The 19,255-nt window shown below is 41.2% G+C and overlaps 1 protein-coding gene across 4 annotated transcripts in view; it reads left to right on the plus strand.

The window, feature by feature from the left end:
* The window catches only part of Ica1 (islet cell autoantigen 1), a 133,862-nt gene that overhangs the window by 33,317 nt on the left and 81,290 nt on the right, over window positions 1-19,255 (plus strand). For all 4 annotated transcript variants that reach the window (XM_076913697.1, XM_076913698.1, XM_034519135.2 and 1 more), the window contains exon 6: window positions 4,536-4,734. In XM_076913697.1, the coding sequence (XP_076769812.1) occupies window positions 4,536-4,734 (199 nt within the window). The remainder of the gene's footprint in view (window positions 1-4,535; window positions 4,735-19,255) is intronic.

Genomic DNA, 19,255 nt, shown 5'->3' on the forward strand with positions numbered 1-19,255 from the left:
GTCTCCAGGACAGAGGAAATTGTGACAGAGCTGTTGCATTTCAAAACACAACCCCAACTAATGTATATGGCCTTAAAGAAAAAAAAACAGTCCTGAGCGTTTGTGCCCCACAGCTGCTTTTTGTGCCAGAGAGAAAAGACTCAGTCTCTCCTTCCTTACCAACAAGCCCAAGAAAATGTCTCCATTAATATCATGCAGAATTATACCTAAAGAAAGTGTTGCAGATAGTTTCCAAGATTATTTAGGCTTCAGAAATTTACTTACTCAAATTGTCCCACCTGTCTTCCCTCTCGTTGACTCTAACTGCTCCCCCCACCCCCCACACACACACCTGTGATCCAAGGGCAGGACATTGATTGGCAACTGACATAAGTGTTCCTATGGAAACCCAAGAAATGTGTAACAAAAAAAAAAAAAAAAAAAAAAAAAAAGCCAAAAGCCGGCTGTATCTACAGACTTTTCAGTGACCCCATTATTCTTGGACATTCTGGTTCTCGCTAATAGTATTTGGACCTTGACTTGTGTGCAGTAGCAGCACATGATTGAATATTGGCATTCCCAACTGTTTTCTGTCACAGGTTACGTTTTTTAAAAGAGACTTTTCTTATAATCTTGAATTGTACCCTTAATGCTTAAAACCAACAAACCAAAAAAGAGGAAAATTCTAAAACAGGTGCATTATAACCCCTTGATAGATAATTCTTTTGTGTACACAGCCTCTTTTAATCTTAAAAGGATAATTGAATCATGGGAAATCAGAAAATAGATTCTCTTAAGATTGTAAGTACCGCCGGGCAGTGGTGGCACACGCCTTTAATCCCAGCACTTGGGAGGCAGAGGCAGGCGGATTTCTGAGTTCGAGGCCAGCCTGGTCTACAGAGTGAGTTCCAGGACAGCCAGGACTACACAGAGAAACCCTGTCTCAAAAAACAAAACAAAAAAGAAACAAAACAAAAACAAAAAAAACAACAACAAAAAATTGTAAGTATCACTGATTTCAGTGAGAAAAAGTTTGTGTGCCTATACACCAAAACTACTAACCTGTTTATGAAAAATAGCGTTAAACTCCTATCACATTGAAGGTTACTATTATCAATCACATTTATTATTCTTTCTTATGACTATTCAGTTCTAGTCTGGATGATTATGTACCAAAATGCTCTCTCAACGTAAGCATATATCTATCAACCTTAAGTTAATGTCAAATGTGTCTCTCTCTGACTCTGTCTCTGTCTCTCTGTCTCTCTCTCTCTCTCTCTCTCTCTCTCTCTCTCTCTCTCTCTCACACACACACACACACACACACACACACACACACACACACACACACACACACCAGTAAAAACAATCAACAATGCAAGTACTTAAAGCATCTACAGTAGACTAGCAGACAGCAGTCTCCACTGACTTAATGAGGTGCGGCCAGCTGGTTGGGAAGGTGGCCTCTTCCACAGTGGATTTGCTTTCACAGCTGCTTGCCAGCCATATGAAGTCACACCTAGTTCTTTTAAATGTGAAGGAGGTGGCAGGAAAATGCCATGAAATCACTCCAAATGTAAATTCTTAGTTGAGTGAACATGATTTAGAGTATTCCAGAATGTTCTTTTTAGATTTACTTTAACTGTATGTGTGTCTGTCTGTATGCCTATGTATGTATGTGTACATACAGGTGACTACAGAAGTCAGGGGAGGGTTCCAGGCCAGGAGGAGCTGGAGTTACAGGCAGTTGTGTGCCAGTGACATGGGGCCAAAGAACTGAACTTGGTCTTCTGTGAGCTGCATTTGCTTTTAACTGTTAAATCACCTTTCCAGACCTACTGAATATGTTTTCAGCATAAACGTAGCAGGTAGTTTTTATATGTTATTGTGTATGATAATAACTTAGCAAATTGATATTTTATTAAATAATGATAATCTTTTAGATTTTCAATGTACAAATATTTGGGGAAAAAAGAAAAATTAAAGAAACAAAAAGCAACCCCACAGGATTCTATTATCTGGGCATGCTCTGATATACTTAGCTCAAGCCTCCTGTTTTGTTCTTTTTTCGTTTTAAGGGTGTTGGTTGTGTCTGTCTGTCTCTGTCTCTGTCTCTGTCTCTGTCTCTGTCTCTCTCTCTCTCTCTCTCTCTCTCTCTCTCTCGTGTGTGTGTGTGTGTGTGTGTGTGTGTGTGTGTGTGTGTGTTACATAGCGGTACCCACAGAAATCAGAAGCCGACATCCAATACCCTATAAGCTGGAGTTACAGGAATCACCCTGGATGCTAAGAATAGAGTCAGGTCTTCTGCAAGCATAGTACTCACTTTTAACACTGTAATTAATGCCCTCTATTATTTAACTTTTCCTACTAAGGATAAATATCTTGGTGCAGTCCTTTAGTTATTTTATTAACTATTCCCACTGGGTAGATTTTTATAAATGAAAAGGTGAGGCAGGCCTGCATTGGAGGATGATATTTTCAGTTAGAAAGAATATCTTCCTCTGGTCTAGACCCTTTTTTTTAATACTCCAGTGACTGGACTTTCACCATTCTGATTTATATGGATCAGCCTATGGAGTGGTGGCACAGAGGAGGATAGGTGCGGTTTTGTATATGCCCTTTTTAATTTTCAAACATCATGTTATTGTAACATTAAGGTATCTGCGTAACGTCCTGCATTCCAAGGGATCGAGACTAGTTTATTCACAGTATTCATCATTAACCAATGTAGGAAAGTATACAAAATCTAAAGGAAGAGAAAATGAGTCAGAAAGTGAATAACACCCTCTGGGAGCCATCTGAGGACTGTATATCTTCAAATAGACGTCCTCTGTGCTATAAACCTTCCCACTGGTGACGCTTTGCATCTGCTATATGTTATGTTGGATATAAAGCACATATGAAATTTAAACCACCAGTATAAAACATAAACTTATTTCCTGGCACAGTGACATGACTTTTTGAGAAGTCTTCCAACATCTAGGTAGGACATCGTGGTCAAGCTGCTATCAAAGATGCAATCTACATTTAAAACAATACATCACAGGTGACAGGAAACCTGGAGAAAAGAGGAAATGAGACGTTTTCTTAAGGTTTGTTGCAACATTTATAATCTGAGAGTACAATAGACATGTAAGGCATTGGGTACACAAATGGAGTGGCCCGAGGCTTCCTTCAGCTTACCAATTCCGTTGTTCCCTTTGACTGAGTTACTTTGCCAATGGGATCTTAAATGTTCATCTTATGTTTAATGTTGTCACCTTTGGTCTGAAACTTTATAGAGAATATGTTTTATGTGATGGGTGTGAGGGTTTAGTATTGTTCCTGCTTACCACCAGGTGGCTCACAACCACTCCAGCTTCAGGGAGTCTGACATTTTTAGCCTCCAAGAGCACCTATATTCACAGACAGACAGACAGACAGACACACACACACACACACTACACCACACCACACCACACCACACCACACCACACCACCATAGATAACTCAAAATAAAAACAAGTGTTTGAAAAAAGAAAGAATATGTTTTCAAAACGTGAGTCATCTGACATTGCTTCATTGATTTCAAATATGGAAGAAGCAGTATTTTGAAACCCAATAAATATTTTACCTAAAGTTACAGGATGCTCTCCTTTTTTATAAATAAATGACAGTTTTTATGGCCAGTAATTTTACACTTGTACAGTCTGCATTCATTTCTGGTGTGATGTTTGTTTATTGGCAATGCTTGAGAAGGAACCCAGGTCTTTGCTAGCACCAGGCAAAAGCTGAACCACTGAGTTGAAGCTCTGACTCTCCCTTTCTCCCTCCCTCTCTTTCTTCATTTTCTCTCTTTTCCTCTCTTTTAAGCCAGGATCTCAGGTAGCCTAGGTCTGCTGAGGATAATCTTGACCGTCTAATTGCCCCTGTCCTCTGCATGGATTAAGCTGTGTGCCACCACACCCGTTTTTTTAATATCTATGGTGATTGAATCATATAGCCTATCTGATGATGAGGCTGACACACCATAGACCCTCAGTAACTGTGCTTTTCTTCCTTCTCAACTTATTTAAGACGCTGACAATCTCTGCCTTAGCCTTGTTTCTATTAGAGCAAATTGTAGGTTTTGATTGAGGAGTAATAAAAGCGGCCAGGTCAAGGATACCCATCCCATCCCATCCCTCCCTCCACACAGGGCCCAAAATTCAGCAACAGAAGAGACAGGGAGTAGCCAGGAATGGAAATAGGAATGGCCTTGCCTTGACTATCCTTCACCGACAGGCTTAGTTTCAACTTCAAATAAATACTGCCCAGGCCTGAGGCCACCCAGCAACACAAATGGAGTGCTTCCCAATGGTCGCATTCACTAAAAACTGAAGGATCAGAATGCGAGCAATCTCTGGATGATTCCCACATTCACACACATTTTGATTAGTATCTGCCTCCTAACAAGGCAACTGCATTCTAGACAGTGGTCTAAGTTCATTCATGGGTTTATGATGCATGCAGGACGTCAGGATTTGGAACTGTTCCCTTCCTTTGTTTTATGATTATAGCTATGCTCTCTTGGACAGGTTGGCCTTGAGAAACCCTTTGTGTCGATTTCACCAAGAAGTAGAGACTTTTAGACACCGAGCCATCTCTGATACCTGGCTGACAGTGAACCGAATGGAGCAGTACCGGACAGAATATAGAGGGGCGTTATTATGGATGAAGGACGTGTCTCAGGAACTTGATCCAGACCTCTACAAGCAAATGGAGAAGTTCAGGAAGGTAAGAAGTTTTCTTCCTGAGGGTTGTCAAAAGGACCACCTGCTAGAAGGCAACCAAGTGTGATTTGAATCCCTCTGGTAAAGAAGACATAACTCAAAAGCACCAAGGATGCAATTAATCATTGCTGACAGTTTTTAAATGTGACAGAACACCAATTAATGTGATATATAATTCTCTAAGGATAAGAGAAGGGACAGCTGGAAATTGCTGGGATTTCGTAGCTGGTTTTAATTGAAGTCAGATTTTCATATAAATTGTGCACTTTTTATAAGGTTGCCACTTGTAAATGCCTCTTCGTGCGTAACTAAAAATCCAGGGTAGATTACATACATCTAGAAAGTGAGACTAGACTGTTTAGCAAGTCTTTTTAATTGATAATTCATGTCAAAACCAGTAAAATAATAACAATTCTTGTATGATAGATTCAGAGGCATTAGGATGTAGCTGTGTGGTTAGCTAGAATGGTATTGACTCTAACTGCTATTGGTCTCGTCAGAAATTTCTCCGAGGAACATAAGAGCCAAAAAAAATGAATATTCAGTTTAATTTTCCTGAGGAATAATCTCCAGTTTCTTTAAAAATAAAATTTAAAAAAAAAAAACAATCACATTGTGTTAATGTAGTCAATTGGAGCCTTTTGTCCACGGGAATACATCCTACCACTGGGTGGCAGCCGAACACTGAGCATTTAGTGAACATGTGGCCTGATTTACACTGGTTGTGTACATACTCTCTTGATAGTTCTTTGTTTGGGCAACTGGGTGTGTTTGAGGGCATGAAAGAAAAAAAAAAAAAAAAAAAAAAAAAAAAAAAAAAAAAAGGCCAAATGTTAGGTCTGACATAATGTTGTGTCAACTCCCTTAGTCATTTCAACCGATCCATTCATAATTAGAAATGTTGTTTAAAAGGCTTAGATTCTTTTTTTAGGGACATCACTTTGGAACTATGAACCTGGAACCCTGGCTGGTATGTAGGAGGTTACGAGTGGGAGTCAAGGGACAAGGAACAGAAAGAGCTTCTCTTGCTCAAGAGAGTAGGTACCGCTTCTTGACCTAGCTATTGGAGCAACAGAAGTTCCTCTCGAAGTTAAGCTTTCTCTTGGTTTGTCGTTCAGACTCCCTCCCTGTAAAGGGAACCAGCCTCATGGTTTTCTCTCCATGCTTTTTGCATGTCAGCATCAGCCTTCTCTGTAAGGCAGGCTGCCCTACCCAGGCAAAGGTGGGGCTGAGAAGTTTATCTCATTGAGGAGGATATGATAGAACTCATTCATCTTTTGAAAGAGGAAAAAAAAAAATCAGACTTCATGGTAGTGAGCAAATCAAATGTTTATGGTTCGGTAACTAGATGCTGGTGAGCCCACGCTGTTTTGCAAGTTTTCTGACTTCGTAATTAGGCCAGTCATTTCTTTTGTCATTAGTATTTTATTTGGGGATTGAGAGGATAATGGGAGTGGAATTGGTGTTAGAAAAAAGAAAGGATGAGAGAAAAATAAAGCTGCCTCCAGGGCACATTGCTGATGTTTTATTTAGAGCCGCCTTAATGTTTGCCATGCTCAACACACATTTTTGTTTTCTTTTGTAGATGAGATTGAGAGCTAAGGTAGGTAGCTAAACCGAGGTCAAACAAGGAAATGGAAGCCAGAATCCCTGAAAATAGATACAGTTTCCCCACCAAGAGACAAAGGAATTCAAACAGTATACCTAGAAGCGGCAAAGGCAGTTTCACACTAACACCTTGTATGGGAGTTCTTCCATTAGTGAAGAGTTTGGGGGTCCCTCTAATGTGCCAGATAGTACAAGAAAACAGAGTTATTCTAGAAGGCTGAAGAATTTCGTGGGGGTTGTGTTTATTTGGTTTTGTTTGGTGGGAGGTGGTTGCTAGCTGTGTAAGACTGAAACAAAAACCAAGTTCTTCGTCATTTGGTTTGAAGGTTGAAACATTTGCCATCGTTTAATGTCATCAATCTCTTGATCCTGGAAAATATGGGTGGTTTGGGTTCCTTTTAATCCTTTACTGCGCAGTAGTAGCTGAAGCTGTGCCTGCTTCCCTAATCCTGTGTGTGCTGGATCCAATTTAATAGCTGGATGTGGTGGACTTGGACTTGGGGAAAGAATATTTTTGAGAGAAGACTGTCTTCAAGAGTGTATTTGATTATTCTTGACTCAAAGAGGAAAGGAGACTACATTGGTTTTCTCCAGAGCCTGAACCCAGAGTCAGTCCAGTGCCCAGCCCTGAGTTAGCACTTTTATGGCAAATGGCAACCTTCCAGGCAGAGGCCGAGGGACCAGAGCCACCACTCCTCACATCACTCAGCATCCTCACTGTATGTAAGTGATCTCCCCGTGCCTTAGAAATTGACATGTGATTTTGGGGGGATGCTCTAAAGTGTAAGTTTTCTGTTCTGCTACAGTGTCTTTGCAGATTAACTCTAAGTAAGCCTTAGGGTCCTTTCAGGTAAGATTTCACCTTAAAGAGGGTCTCTGCTATCTCTCAGGAATGTGTTACCTAAGTCATTTGGTAGAGTGACCCAGACTGCTCAAAGTGCTATCCCCTTTGCTCTGTCTCCTCCTCTACAGTTTAGCTGATAAAGCCAGGACTTTAAGTTTGGCTGAGTTCACATATTGGTGGAGGAGACAAAGCTCTAATTTTTACTTCATGGTTATGGCCCCCTGTTTGGAATTTTCAGAATGTGTCCATTCGTTCACGTGCACATTCAACAAATGATATGGAAGCCGAGTTCCATGCCAGTTAGCACAGAAGGGTGAAGCTTGGCACTAAGTCCTGATCATTTGGGCGTAAGACACATAAACAGGATACAGTGCGTTGAATGGTTTTCTGGGATGAAATGGTACTACAAATAAAAAGTCTAGATGAGGGATCTCAGATGAAGCAGCACCCCTCCCCCAACAAAAAGAAAGAACGAGTAATAGTGTGGTGGTTCATGTTTGTCAACTTGACATCTAGAATCATCCAGGAGCTGGTCTCTGGGCCACGCCTGAAAAGATAGTGTTATCTTAATTACATTTATTTATGTGGGAAGACTCATCTTAATTGTAGGCTGTATCACCTCACGGCTTGGGTCCTGGAGTGAGTGAAAAAGAGGGAGAGTTGAGAGAGCATACAATCCATGTTCTCTTCTGACTGTGAGACTTATGACCAGCTACTCCAAGCTCCTGCTGCCTTGACTTGCTGCCATGGTGGGCTGTACCTTGAACAAACCCTTCCCCCACTCAGCTGCTTTTGTCAACACTAAAGATACCAAGACAAATAGGAAGGACCCAGATGGAGGGGTGGGAAACAGCAGTGTTTAGCTGAAGAGTCAATGTGGACAGAGGCCCGAGGTGGAAGCAACATAACATCTAGAAGCAGCATCAGGCGATGTACGTGTGGAGACAGGCACCTAAGCAACAGGGCCTGAGAGGGCGCAGGACTAGAGAAGGAGATATAGAAACAGACACAGACACAAAACACACACACACACACACATCTGTAAGGAGGGGATGGAAAAGTCTTGAGAAGAGGATGAGTGTTACAAAATTTGTATTCACAACAACTAGATTTCATGTTAGGACAGGCAGTAGAAGAGTAGAAACCACATAAAACATGGCATGCCTGGGTCCTGGTGGGATGGAGACCAGAGAGAAACACACTGTTCTGACCTCTGGCAGACTCAGTAAAGTGTCACTTTGATTACAGAGCTTTTTATTATTTTTAGAAATAAGCAGAATAAACATAAATGAAAGTCAAATTGGAGGTGACTTTTTACCTCCAACCAAGATTAACTCCCCCACCCCACCCCCCACCCCCGGCATTTCCCAACTGTCATGAAACTTTCCCTACAGCACGGTGACAGTGAGCTAGACAGAACCGGTGAATGAAAGTTAAAATAAACAAAGCCAATGATCTGGCACACTCTGAAACCGAGGGGCTGAAGATGGCTCTGCACATCAACATTAGTTGTTACTAAGTGTTCCTGTAGGGAACTAAGGACACAGAGAGGAAAGCTTGCCCCTAGCCTTCTCGAAGAACCCTGCTAGTCAAAATGACTCAGAGGAAAGAGATATCTCTTAGTTGAGGCCGCAGGGAGCCGCTCTCCAGGCTACCATGAGGGTCTATGAGTGGATTTACATAGGTGGGGCTGCTTGTCCCTGTGCTGTTGGAGACTCCTCCTGACATCTTGGTTCACCCTAGTACCACGAGGTATTTTATGAGCGAAGTTAGTGTGTGATATATGTGCCCTTTGAAGGTAGAGTAAAAGGGTATGATTTAAAAATAGAAGTCAGCTTCTTGTAGCAGATTACGTCAGCGGAAGCTGTGAACTCGGCAGAGCCTCTGAAGCCGGTGCCCTTGAGAGCTTCTGTGGTCAATTAAGTGTCTTGTTTTTCTTGAAAGTCAGAAATGGGATGGAAGGTAATTATTCTAAATGGAATAAAAGCTAGGCTAGGTGTAAGAAAATAGTCCTGAAGCCTCTAAAGAGATAATATGGAAACGTATATGCGGGCATTTGTAGGACTCAGCCTTTATAGACAAGGGTACAGGAGCCACTGTCTTAACCTGAGCCATTTACTAAACAGACTAATGAAATCCTGCAGCATTAGCCTAGTGTTTCATTACAGTAATTCAAACGGATGTCTAGAAGGCATTCTAGGAACTGTGAGTGATATGTGGTAGGATTCTTAGGCCTGTCTGTCTCCATTACAAATACCACCAGGTTGTAGAGCCCTGACACTTCACTAGTCGGATCATCAAAGGACATGTTACAATAAGGCTTATTAACAAGCATGGGTAGTTTACAGGTAGGACCTTACTTAGAACCATCAGTCAGTAGTGACCCTGTGTCCCAACGGTGAAGGTTTGAGTCAAAGAGTTTGGTCTCCAACTGATAAACAGCAGTATTGATAATAGACGTTTCTTTTCTTTTTTTTTCCCCTGTGAACAAAGACTGGGGTTAATTAATTTGACACTTTTATTAATTACTGCTGAAATCATTGGTTCTTGTCAGAGGTCAGGCTCTTTTAGCAATTGAGGGCAGGTCCCAGGGGAGTTGAGCCTCTTAAGTATTATGGGATTGTTCCACTCCCCCTTCCCCTTGCCCTGTGATAGGGGCCTTCAGTTTATGCCTTGCATCTCTGCTCTCTGGATAAAACCAGTTTGTGCTTCAATTCCAAGCCAGAGTAGGTCTGAGACCCACCAGCAACCAGGGTTGACTGAATAGGTAATCTTTTGTTTGGTCTGTACAGTGGGCCGATGTTAAGTATCTAAGCAGAACTTTAACCTTCCTGGGCTTTGCTTTGTTCCTATAAAAGGGGGAAGGGGCTGACTCCATTGTCTCTTCTGCCTGTGCTCATTCTAGAATTCTGCATATGGGTTGAGCCCTTTTATGAAGTGAAGTGAAAATTCCTTTTATAAAGTTAATACTCTTTTAAAATGTATCTGTTTCATAGTTTTTAGCGTTCATTGGCCGGTTTTGGTATGTGCCTGTGTTTGTTTTGCTTTAGATGTTCAACTGGGGCACTTGGTATTTGTGGTCCCCCAAGCACAGTGATTCTTGCTGCCAGAATGCCACAGGAAAAGCCTAAATTTTCACATGGCACAACTTGGAAGGGAACTAATAATTATGGGCTGGCTTTCAACTCTGACTCTCATTGGATGAGGCCTTTGGGCCTTTCTGTCTCTTTATTGATTTTTCTTTCTCTCTGAACTTAGTCAATACCAAACCTCTGCTTGAGGGCTGCACTACGACCCTTTAGACAAACACTCTTAGAAGAGATAACCCTGGCAAAGCTGGTGGCTGCTGCTCCTGACTGAGAACAGGAAGGAGGATGGAGCCTGTGTCATGAGTCAAGCTCCACGCTGTTCCCAGCACTGCCTGCACCATCTGGGGACACTTAGGCCTAAGTCTGATTTTGCCTCTACTAAATGCAATCAGGCTTGCTTTTCTCTCTCTCTCTCTCTCTCTCTCTCTCTCTCTCTCTCTCTCTCTCTGTCTCTGTCTCTGTCTCTGTCTCTCTCTCTTTCCCTCCTTTTCTCTCTCCCTTCTCCTACTTCTCTCTCTGTGACATTACTTTTCTCCAGTTGATTAAGCCCTAAAATCTGTAAGCCTGTGAAGATGTGCAGCCACTGGGATGGGCAAGCACTGACTTCTAAAATGTATCTGCCTTCCACCTCAAGGACATTCTGAGTCCACTTACCTCCTTAGATGGCTGGGGGAAAAAAAAAAAAAAAAACTCAGATGGTTTCTTTCATAGTTCTTGGTCAGAGGAGTCTTTGGTGTTTACAAGCTGATAATGCTCATTGCATACAGATCAGATATTATTGCTTTTATTATTATGGTTGAGGTAGAATTTATTGGGGGTGGAAGGGTATTGATACATATCTTTCTCCATGTATTCCTTACTGCCTAGAGGTGATTTCATAATACCATGGCAGAGTGGAGTGACCACAACAGAGGCCGAAGGCCTGCAAAGCCAGTGACACTCACTCTCTGATCCTTTACAGCTTGCCAGCAGATGCTTATAGCCATGCATGCCACGATGAAGAACTTGATGATTTGTTCACTTTTACTTGTGGTATTTTACCTTCTAAACTAGGTCTCTTTGAACATAATTTCTTTGGGCTGATACCTAGGGGTTGCTGGCTCATACAGTAGTGCTAGTTTCAGTTTTCTGGGAGGGCCTCCTGTGCTTGTTGTTGATGGTAAGAAGTTTCGCATTAGGAAGTTGGCTTGTTCTCTGTCTTCTGTTGTGCAATATTCAAATGTCCTGAAGACAATAGTTCATACAAATGCAGAGGTGTGTCTGGTTTTTACATGTGATGGTTTAAAACAGTACAGCCTTTACCCCTTAAATTTCTAATTCCACACATGGCCATTCTGTGTCAGGATGAAAATTAGAACATTAGAGAGAGGACCAGAGAGATGCTGCTAAGTATCATATAACTCCCTTAGTTCAGGCTCCATGCTTTTTCTTTCCATTTTTTGAATAGTATTTTAACTATCACATATTCATTGTATATGATCCTGCGTTTTCTAAGAGCATTTTAATATATAATGTGCTTTGAACATATCCTCCCCAAACCCCTCTCCTCTCCCTCCCATCTGTCCCCTTTGTAACCCTGCAAAATTTCACATCTACATTTGTGTCACGTCATATACATTCACAATATAGCTACAGAAAATGTAGGATCTTAAAATGAGAGAAAACATGACGCATACCTTTCTTATGCTGTCCGGTTCTTTTCTTTCTTTCTTTTTTTTTTTTTTTTTCACTCTGCATATAACCAAACTGATGATTCAGATCCATTTCTGTGTCTGGGGCCTCAAGGACATTAAAGCATGCAGAGAAAGCTGAGATTGTATGGGAAACAACTCATACTTGTCCCTCGCCCAAGAACAATGGAAAGAAAACCACAAAGATACTCAGTTAAAGCCTTCATTTTGCATACCCATGTTTTCCAGTTGCTTACCTCCTTTAGGCCAGTGCTTAGGAATTGTACCTCAGTCACTGACAGTACCAAGAAGCTTTTCTCCACGGACAGATGCAGTGACACCATATATGTCTGTGGAAGTGGAGGCGCAATGCCAAGCCCCACTCTTTCATTTCACCTACTCTTCATGGAACTGCCTGCTGTGTATCCTGACCAATGGATAGTGCCATGAAATGCATAGCAGGAAGAAAACAGAATGAATATCTTGTTGGACCACACTGCACAGAGATGTAGATATGTGAGAATGCAATCTGGGAAGTGATGGTCATGTACATGACTTAGTTCTTTGGCTGAAAAATGCCAAAGCCTTTGTTATTATTAGATGTACAATAGAGTTAATGCAATGTGCTTGGTATTATTATTATTACTATTATTATTATTATTATTATTATTATTATTATTAAACACAGTGAAATCTTTGTGTCTGGCACTATCCCAAGCTATTTGCTGGTATAAACTTACTTAATCCTGTTAATATACAAACCAAGAGAATAGCATTATTGACATTTTGCAAATGAGGAGACAGGCACACACAGAAGGAACCTAGTTAAGGCTATCCAGCTTGCCTCAGAACTCAGGCCCACGGGCTGCACACTGTGCGGCTTACACAGCATCCCTCTCATGGTGCCTCAGATTCCCATGGGTGAGTTCTTCACTTTGGATGTAACCCAAATGTCACCCCATTTTAGAGACATGAAAATGCCCATCCTTGTGGGGTTAAGAACCTGACTGTGGTCCCAAACAGTGTTCAGTCTCTTCATTTACAGAACACAACAACAAATAGAAATCCAGGAGTACCATGGCTCCTTGACCATAAACCTGAAGGCCCATTCTCTCAGGAGAAAATGCTGGGCAAGGTACTGAGCTCACTAGCCACTCTAAGTCCCACTTTGCAGACTGTGGCTCCCCACACAGGATGACAGATTCCTGAGTATGATTTACAGGATGCACTTAGCACACTGCAGTGCAAGTGCTTGGTACACGTTAACTTTTGTGATAGTCACTGTGTTTATTACTGAGTTTCCAAGAGGAAAATTTGACATCCAGTGAAACACATGCTACATAAACCTCCTATCTAGGGGTCTGGCTGGAAGGGGCCACAGACTTGGGTTGTCTCCTCAGAGTGAACTGAAGGAAGGCTGCTTGTTGTTATGGGCTGTCAGATAAGTTGCCAGATAAGAGTTTCTAGGGATGATGTCACCCCTGTGCCTTATTCCATACCGGGCTTCTTCCATCACAAGGTCCACATTATTTTCAAAGCACCTACACCAAAGTTTTCTTCCTCCCTGTCCCCTCACTGCCTGGAGATGCTGGGATTCATGTAAAAGATGTCTTTTGTTGTAGTGTGAACAACAACCCACCTCTCTTTTCTTAGGACCATTTTTTCCTCTTTCCTATAATCTACTTTCAAGGGTAGAGTCTTTAGAAAAAAAAAAATGGCGGTTGGCTCTAAATCTGACTTTATAAATGAATGGCCTAAGAAATTAAACAATAGTGTCTGGGCCTTTTTTCCTTAATACACCTTCATAACTTTTATATTATTTCTGTTTTTAGTTAGATTTCTTGGCATGAAGGATTGAAATTACAGCAAACAAATGTTCATGGTGTGTTTACACCTTTAAAAGTTTGGGGATATTTTTGTACAAATCGAGTAAACATATTTACACACATCCCCAAAATAACAAGAAAGTTAAAATGCATTCCTGTCACATCCTGTTCTGTTTCCCAAGCTGGAGGTTCATTTTTCAGCACCTGGCAGCAATGAGTCACTTGCCACATGCAGGGGGTCTCCAGTTTGTAATTGTTCTATATCTAAAGTATTTGTTGAATTGGTTTTCTCCTCTCACCCATACTGCTGTTTCTTGAGTAGAGGCTTCTGCAGTATGGACTTCTGTAATGGACTCCCATCCTCCACAGTAACAATAACCCTCATTCTGTACCATGAGCTGGCTGCGTTCCTGGATAAACCTTCCTGTGCCTCCCTCTCAGCCACCTTGCAAGTCCAGACTCTACAGTATGCACTAACTTTCCACAATTTTTCATCGTTCCTCTGGAGCGACACCCCCTGCCTGTTACCTGATGCACATGATAGGTACGCATGAAATATTTAGCCTTGCTAGAAGTTGTGCTCTTCTCCATATCCTTGAACAGTCTGCCCAATACTGGAGATCCCCCCTCATTCTTCTGCCATTCCTATAGAATTCTAAGACACCATTTAAAGCCACCACACCTTATCAGCGCGCACAACCCATCAAATGCATGAACTGGTAAATGCTTGGGTTTAAGCTTCCTTGAAAGCAGAAGCAAGAGAGTGTACATCTTGGAATCCCAATTGTAAAATAAACAAATACAGTGTGTGTGTGTGTGTGTGTGTGTGTGTGTGTGTGTGTGTGTGTGTGTTAAGTATCTGCTTTACTGAATGAAGTTTATTCCCACTATTGATAAAAACAAAACTCTAATATACAACCAAAGAGTCATTGATTGCAACAACCTGGAAAGAATCTACACAAAGTAACTCACAAAAATTCTGTTATCTAAATTCAATAAGAACATTTTCATATGGGTTGAGCAACTAGTATTTTATAAAACTGAAAGTGCTAATATATTAGCTTAAAGTAGTTTTTTTTTAAGGCAAACTTTCTTATGGAGAAGCATTGAGTCTATGCATAGAATACTTGTCTAATTGTTTGAGAGAAAACTTTGCTTAACTCTCAAGTTTCAGAAAGGACTCTGAACAGAAGTGAATTATTTAATCCTGTTCTGGTCTGTGAAGAGTTTTCATTTTGCCAAACTGTCTGGCTTTTCTTCCTAAGACCTCTGGGTATTAGGTGGCCTCTGAGGCAAGCACCCCATTTCTAGAGTTTCATAGATGACAGTATGCAAATCTTCAGAGTGTACCAAGTTGGAACCATCAGATTCTAGGTTTAAAAAAAAAAATGCTGTCATTTATCAAGCTTATTTTTTAAAAAGAGCATCTGTCAGTACCTCAGCAGTTAGAAAGTCTTGGAGGAATTCATTATTTCTGTTTCCATCACATTGTGCTGTTGGCTACAACATCAGGGGTATCTGGAGCTCATGATAACTACCCCAGCCCACAGCCCCCAACCACAGTCTGTTCCATTGGCCTGTGCCTCTTTTGGAAGCTCCTAAAGGAAGTGCCATCTTAGATTATAGATCATTGAAAAGTCACTATGTTCCAGTAATATGATTTTCTCCTTCACTGTCTTTGGCCTGCCTAGTTTCTCTCCAAGTCTGTCATAGCTACACATCCCACCACATCACCGTCTTCTTGGTTACCAGCTCAGATGACAGCTAGCACTTTTATTTTCCATGATGAATTAGTTGCAGTTTTTACCATCTTCTAAAATTCAGCATAAATGAAGACAGTTGCTTCCTGATATGTTAACCTAGCATTCTTATTTTTAAAACTGTTATGTTTTAGGGAATCTATCACATACTATTTACTTTTATTTTTTTAATGATAATTTCTTTTGATCCATGAAATAGACTATGGGTTTTATTTAATCTCAAACAGGAACAGTAAATCCACTATGCCTTCAGTCCCAATAGCTTTACAGAAGTGTACGTTGCTTCTATTCGAGTCAAAAAGAATTTTCTCTGAACCCATTATTTTCCACAGAAGTTCCAGTATAGTGGAAACACCAGTGTAATGTATGCAGATTGTCATTCTCATGTCCAACTGGGTTTATAAATGACTACTGAGAGTCACTGTTCTAGAAAGATTACAGCAAAATTGCTGTTTAAAAACAAACCCACTATTTCCTTTGTTAGTTTGTCATAGAGGAATGATAGTTTTAAATGGTACTTTATGAAATGATTGAATTATTATGTTAATTCTCAGAAAGCTTCCCCAGTGAGATTTATGCAAGAAGCACCAGCCCTGATATGGAGTTATGAAGGTTCTGCAGTTCTCTCTGACAGTAACATTCAGAATCCTTGTGTGTCTGAAGTCCTAAGTCTATTCTTTTTTTTTAAATTGTATATTATATTTACATTTCAGATTTTATCCCCTTACCCCATTTCCCCCACCACCCAGGAACCCCTATCCCATCCCCCCTCCTCCTGCTTCTATGAGGATGTGCCCCCACCTATCCCCCCTTCCCCCTCCCCACCCTCGAATTCCCACCCACTCGGCGTTCAGCCTTCATGGGACCAAGGATCTTCTCTCCTGAGTCTATTGTTACACTCTCATTTAATCTGTCAGAAAAACGACTGAATAGAAAACTGATATTTCTCATTCTGAAGATTGGGATTTCTTTTAAAAAAAATGGATGATTTTTAAAAAAAAATCTGGATGATTGCTTGGTTCTTAGGAAATCAATATAATCTCTGTCTAACAGGGAAATGAGAGGGTTGGGGCCCAGACTACTGATTTGTATCCTAATCAATGCCTTTGAGCATAAATAATTTAGAAGTTCCAGGTATAATAAAATTATCACAGCTGTCAAATTCTGCCTCACCTTCAACCTGATCATTAAACAAGATAAGTAGAAGTCATTAATAAGAACCTACAAATTTAAATGGCCAAATGTCATGTGGTATTGAGCAGCCCTAAAAGAAGGCCCTGTGAGCCCCTCATTATAACTTTGAATGAAAATTTCCATGTTCATTAATTGAGCTATGTTGTTCTCGTCCTGTGAAATATGACTTTAGGAATTGGTAACACTTCACAGTTGATTGGCTCTGTCTATTCAACCACCGTTCTGTCTCTCCATCCATCTTTTCAAATTCTCACCCCAGCTGTGATTGTGAGACAACCATTGTCATCTAGACACTGGCTCCTGACTGGTGTCTGCTGACATTGAAATTAGGGATATTTCTCGAGACAGATGAATTACATAAAGAGATTTAAAGATATGGGTTTCTAATGCTTTGGTCTTTCTTTTCTATTTTACTGAAAATATTTTTAATACAGTATGTTCTGATCATGGTCTTCCCTCCCTCACCTTCTCCCAGATTCGCCTCTCCCAACTCTCCACCCACCCAAATCCACACACCCCCTCTTTCCTTCTCACTAGGATAAAAACAGACATCTAAATAATAATAATTAGATGAAATAAAAACAAACCAGAATAGGACCAAACAAACAGAACTAAAGAAAAAGCCCAAGAAACACATGGTGGAGATGCACCTCATTCCCACACATAGAAATCCCATTTTAAAAATGCAAAACCAGAAAGCATAATAGATTCACAAAAGACTTGTGAGACAAAGAACCTCCAAAAATGCTTTTGAGGTTTTTTGTGTTGGCCATCCACTGCTGGGCATGGGGCCTGGCCTTAAGAGTGGTTTGGTTATGCAGGTCGACTTCCTTGGAGGAAACCAATTATTCATTTGTGAGAAGCTATCAAGTGGAGATAGCCCTGGGTTAGAGATGTGGGCCCATGCCCCCTTTGCCTCTCAGTGCTGGGACCCCATTGAGCCCAGACCTGTGAAAGCCATGTGACTGCTGCCATAGTCTCTGTCATATGTACATTCGTTATGCTGTGGTCAGGTGGCCTTGATGCCTTGCAGTCCTCAATCCTCTCTGACTCTTAAAAATCTGTGTCATTTTTCGAAAGGTTCACTGAGCCTTGATGGGAGAGAATTGATGGAGACATCCCATTTAGTACTGAGTATTCCAAGTTGTGTCACTCTCTGCATACTGTCCAGTTGTAGGTCTCTGTAATAGTTCCCATCTGCTGCAGGAAGAAGCAGTGATGGCCAAGTGAGACACTGATTTATGGAAATGGCAGAGTATCAGTAGGAGTCATTTTATTGCTGTGTTCCTTTAGCAGAACAGTAGTAGTCTGCTTTGGGTTTCCCCTAGGTTCCTGGCTTATTTAGTGTCAAGTTCTTGGCTATCTAAGGAGTATGAGAGATGTCTCTATCTCATACAGTAGGCCTTAAATCCAGCTAGATACTGGTTGGTTGCTCCCACAAGCTCTGTGCCGGTGTTGCACCAGCACTTCCGGTTTCCAGGTCACCATTGTAGATCAAAGCATCTGCAATTGGGTTGATGTTTAGCTTTCTCCTCTGGTAAAATGCAGAGCACCTTGAGTATTGTGAACACTATGTTCCACACAGACACCACCTCGACTTTTCCGTGTTCATTGAGTTGTATAGGCATTGTCTTCACAGTAGAGGCTTACCATCAATTTGTGGAGAGCAATAACTCAGGCTATAGTCTTGACAATAGCCTGAGTTATTAGGGGGTCCTCATGGGGTCCCTTTGGCTAACAAATTGATTAGAGGTAACCTGTTCCCAGAATGGGAGGCTTTGTTTCAATGGATCCCCCTAGGAAAAGGAGAGAGAAGAGATATGGATGGATGGAGGGGGAGAACTAGAGTGAGAAGATGAAGGGGGGAAGGAAAGGGTTCAGGGAAAGCATATGAGGAAGAATAGCTAAAATGAAGGGCCGTTGTGATGGATCGTATGATCAGATTGATCGTATCTGTGCAGTAGAAGCTTCTACAAAAGCAGGAGCTTCTTAGAACATAAGCATATATGAAGGTAATCTAAATGGGATTGCTAAATAATGGAGGACATGGAGTTCCAGCTGGACGTCTGTAGTCACCCAGCACTTTGTTCACTTTGTCTTCGACTCTAAGGATAGAACCCTGTCACACTTAACAGCTGGAGTAGTTTGTGAGCATTTATTTCTTCTTTGAGAAGATCCAGGGCAAAGGTCTTGGAAAACAATATTTCATATACAAGCAGGAAGAAACATAGGTGACAGACCTAGAGACTGAGTGTGAAATAATGCAGACAATTCTCAGACAGGGAAACTGAAGAGAAGCTAGTACAGGAGAATATATTTTACTCGGATATTTAAGTACTGGGTATTTGTATTCCAAGTCTTGTCCTATTTAATTTTCCCCATTTTAAATGCAAGAGGGACAGATACAGGAATAGCTCCTAGGCCAGATGCTTGCAGGCCTGGAATCAGGTTGGGGATGATATGAGAGGAGCAGATATAAAAACAAGCCTAAGCTGAGGGCTCACAATGTGCCTTCTAACTTTTGTGCCATGTGT

The sequence above is a fragment of the Arvicanthis niloticus genome, chromosome 15, assembly GCF_011762505.2.
Source record: "Arvicanthis niloticus isolate mArvNil1 chromosome 15, mArvNil1.pat.X, whole genome shotgun sequence".
Taxonomy (NCBI): domain Eukaryota; kingdom Metazoa; phylum Chordata; class Mammalia; order Rodentia; family Muridae; genus Arvicanthis; species Arvicanthis niloticus.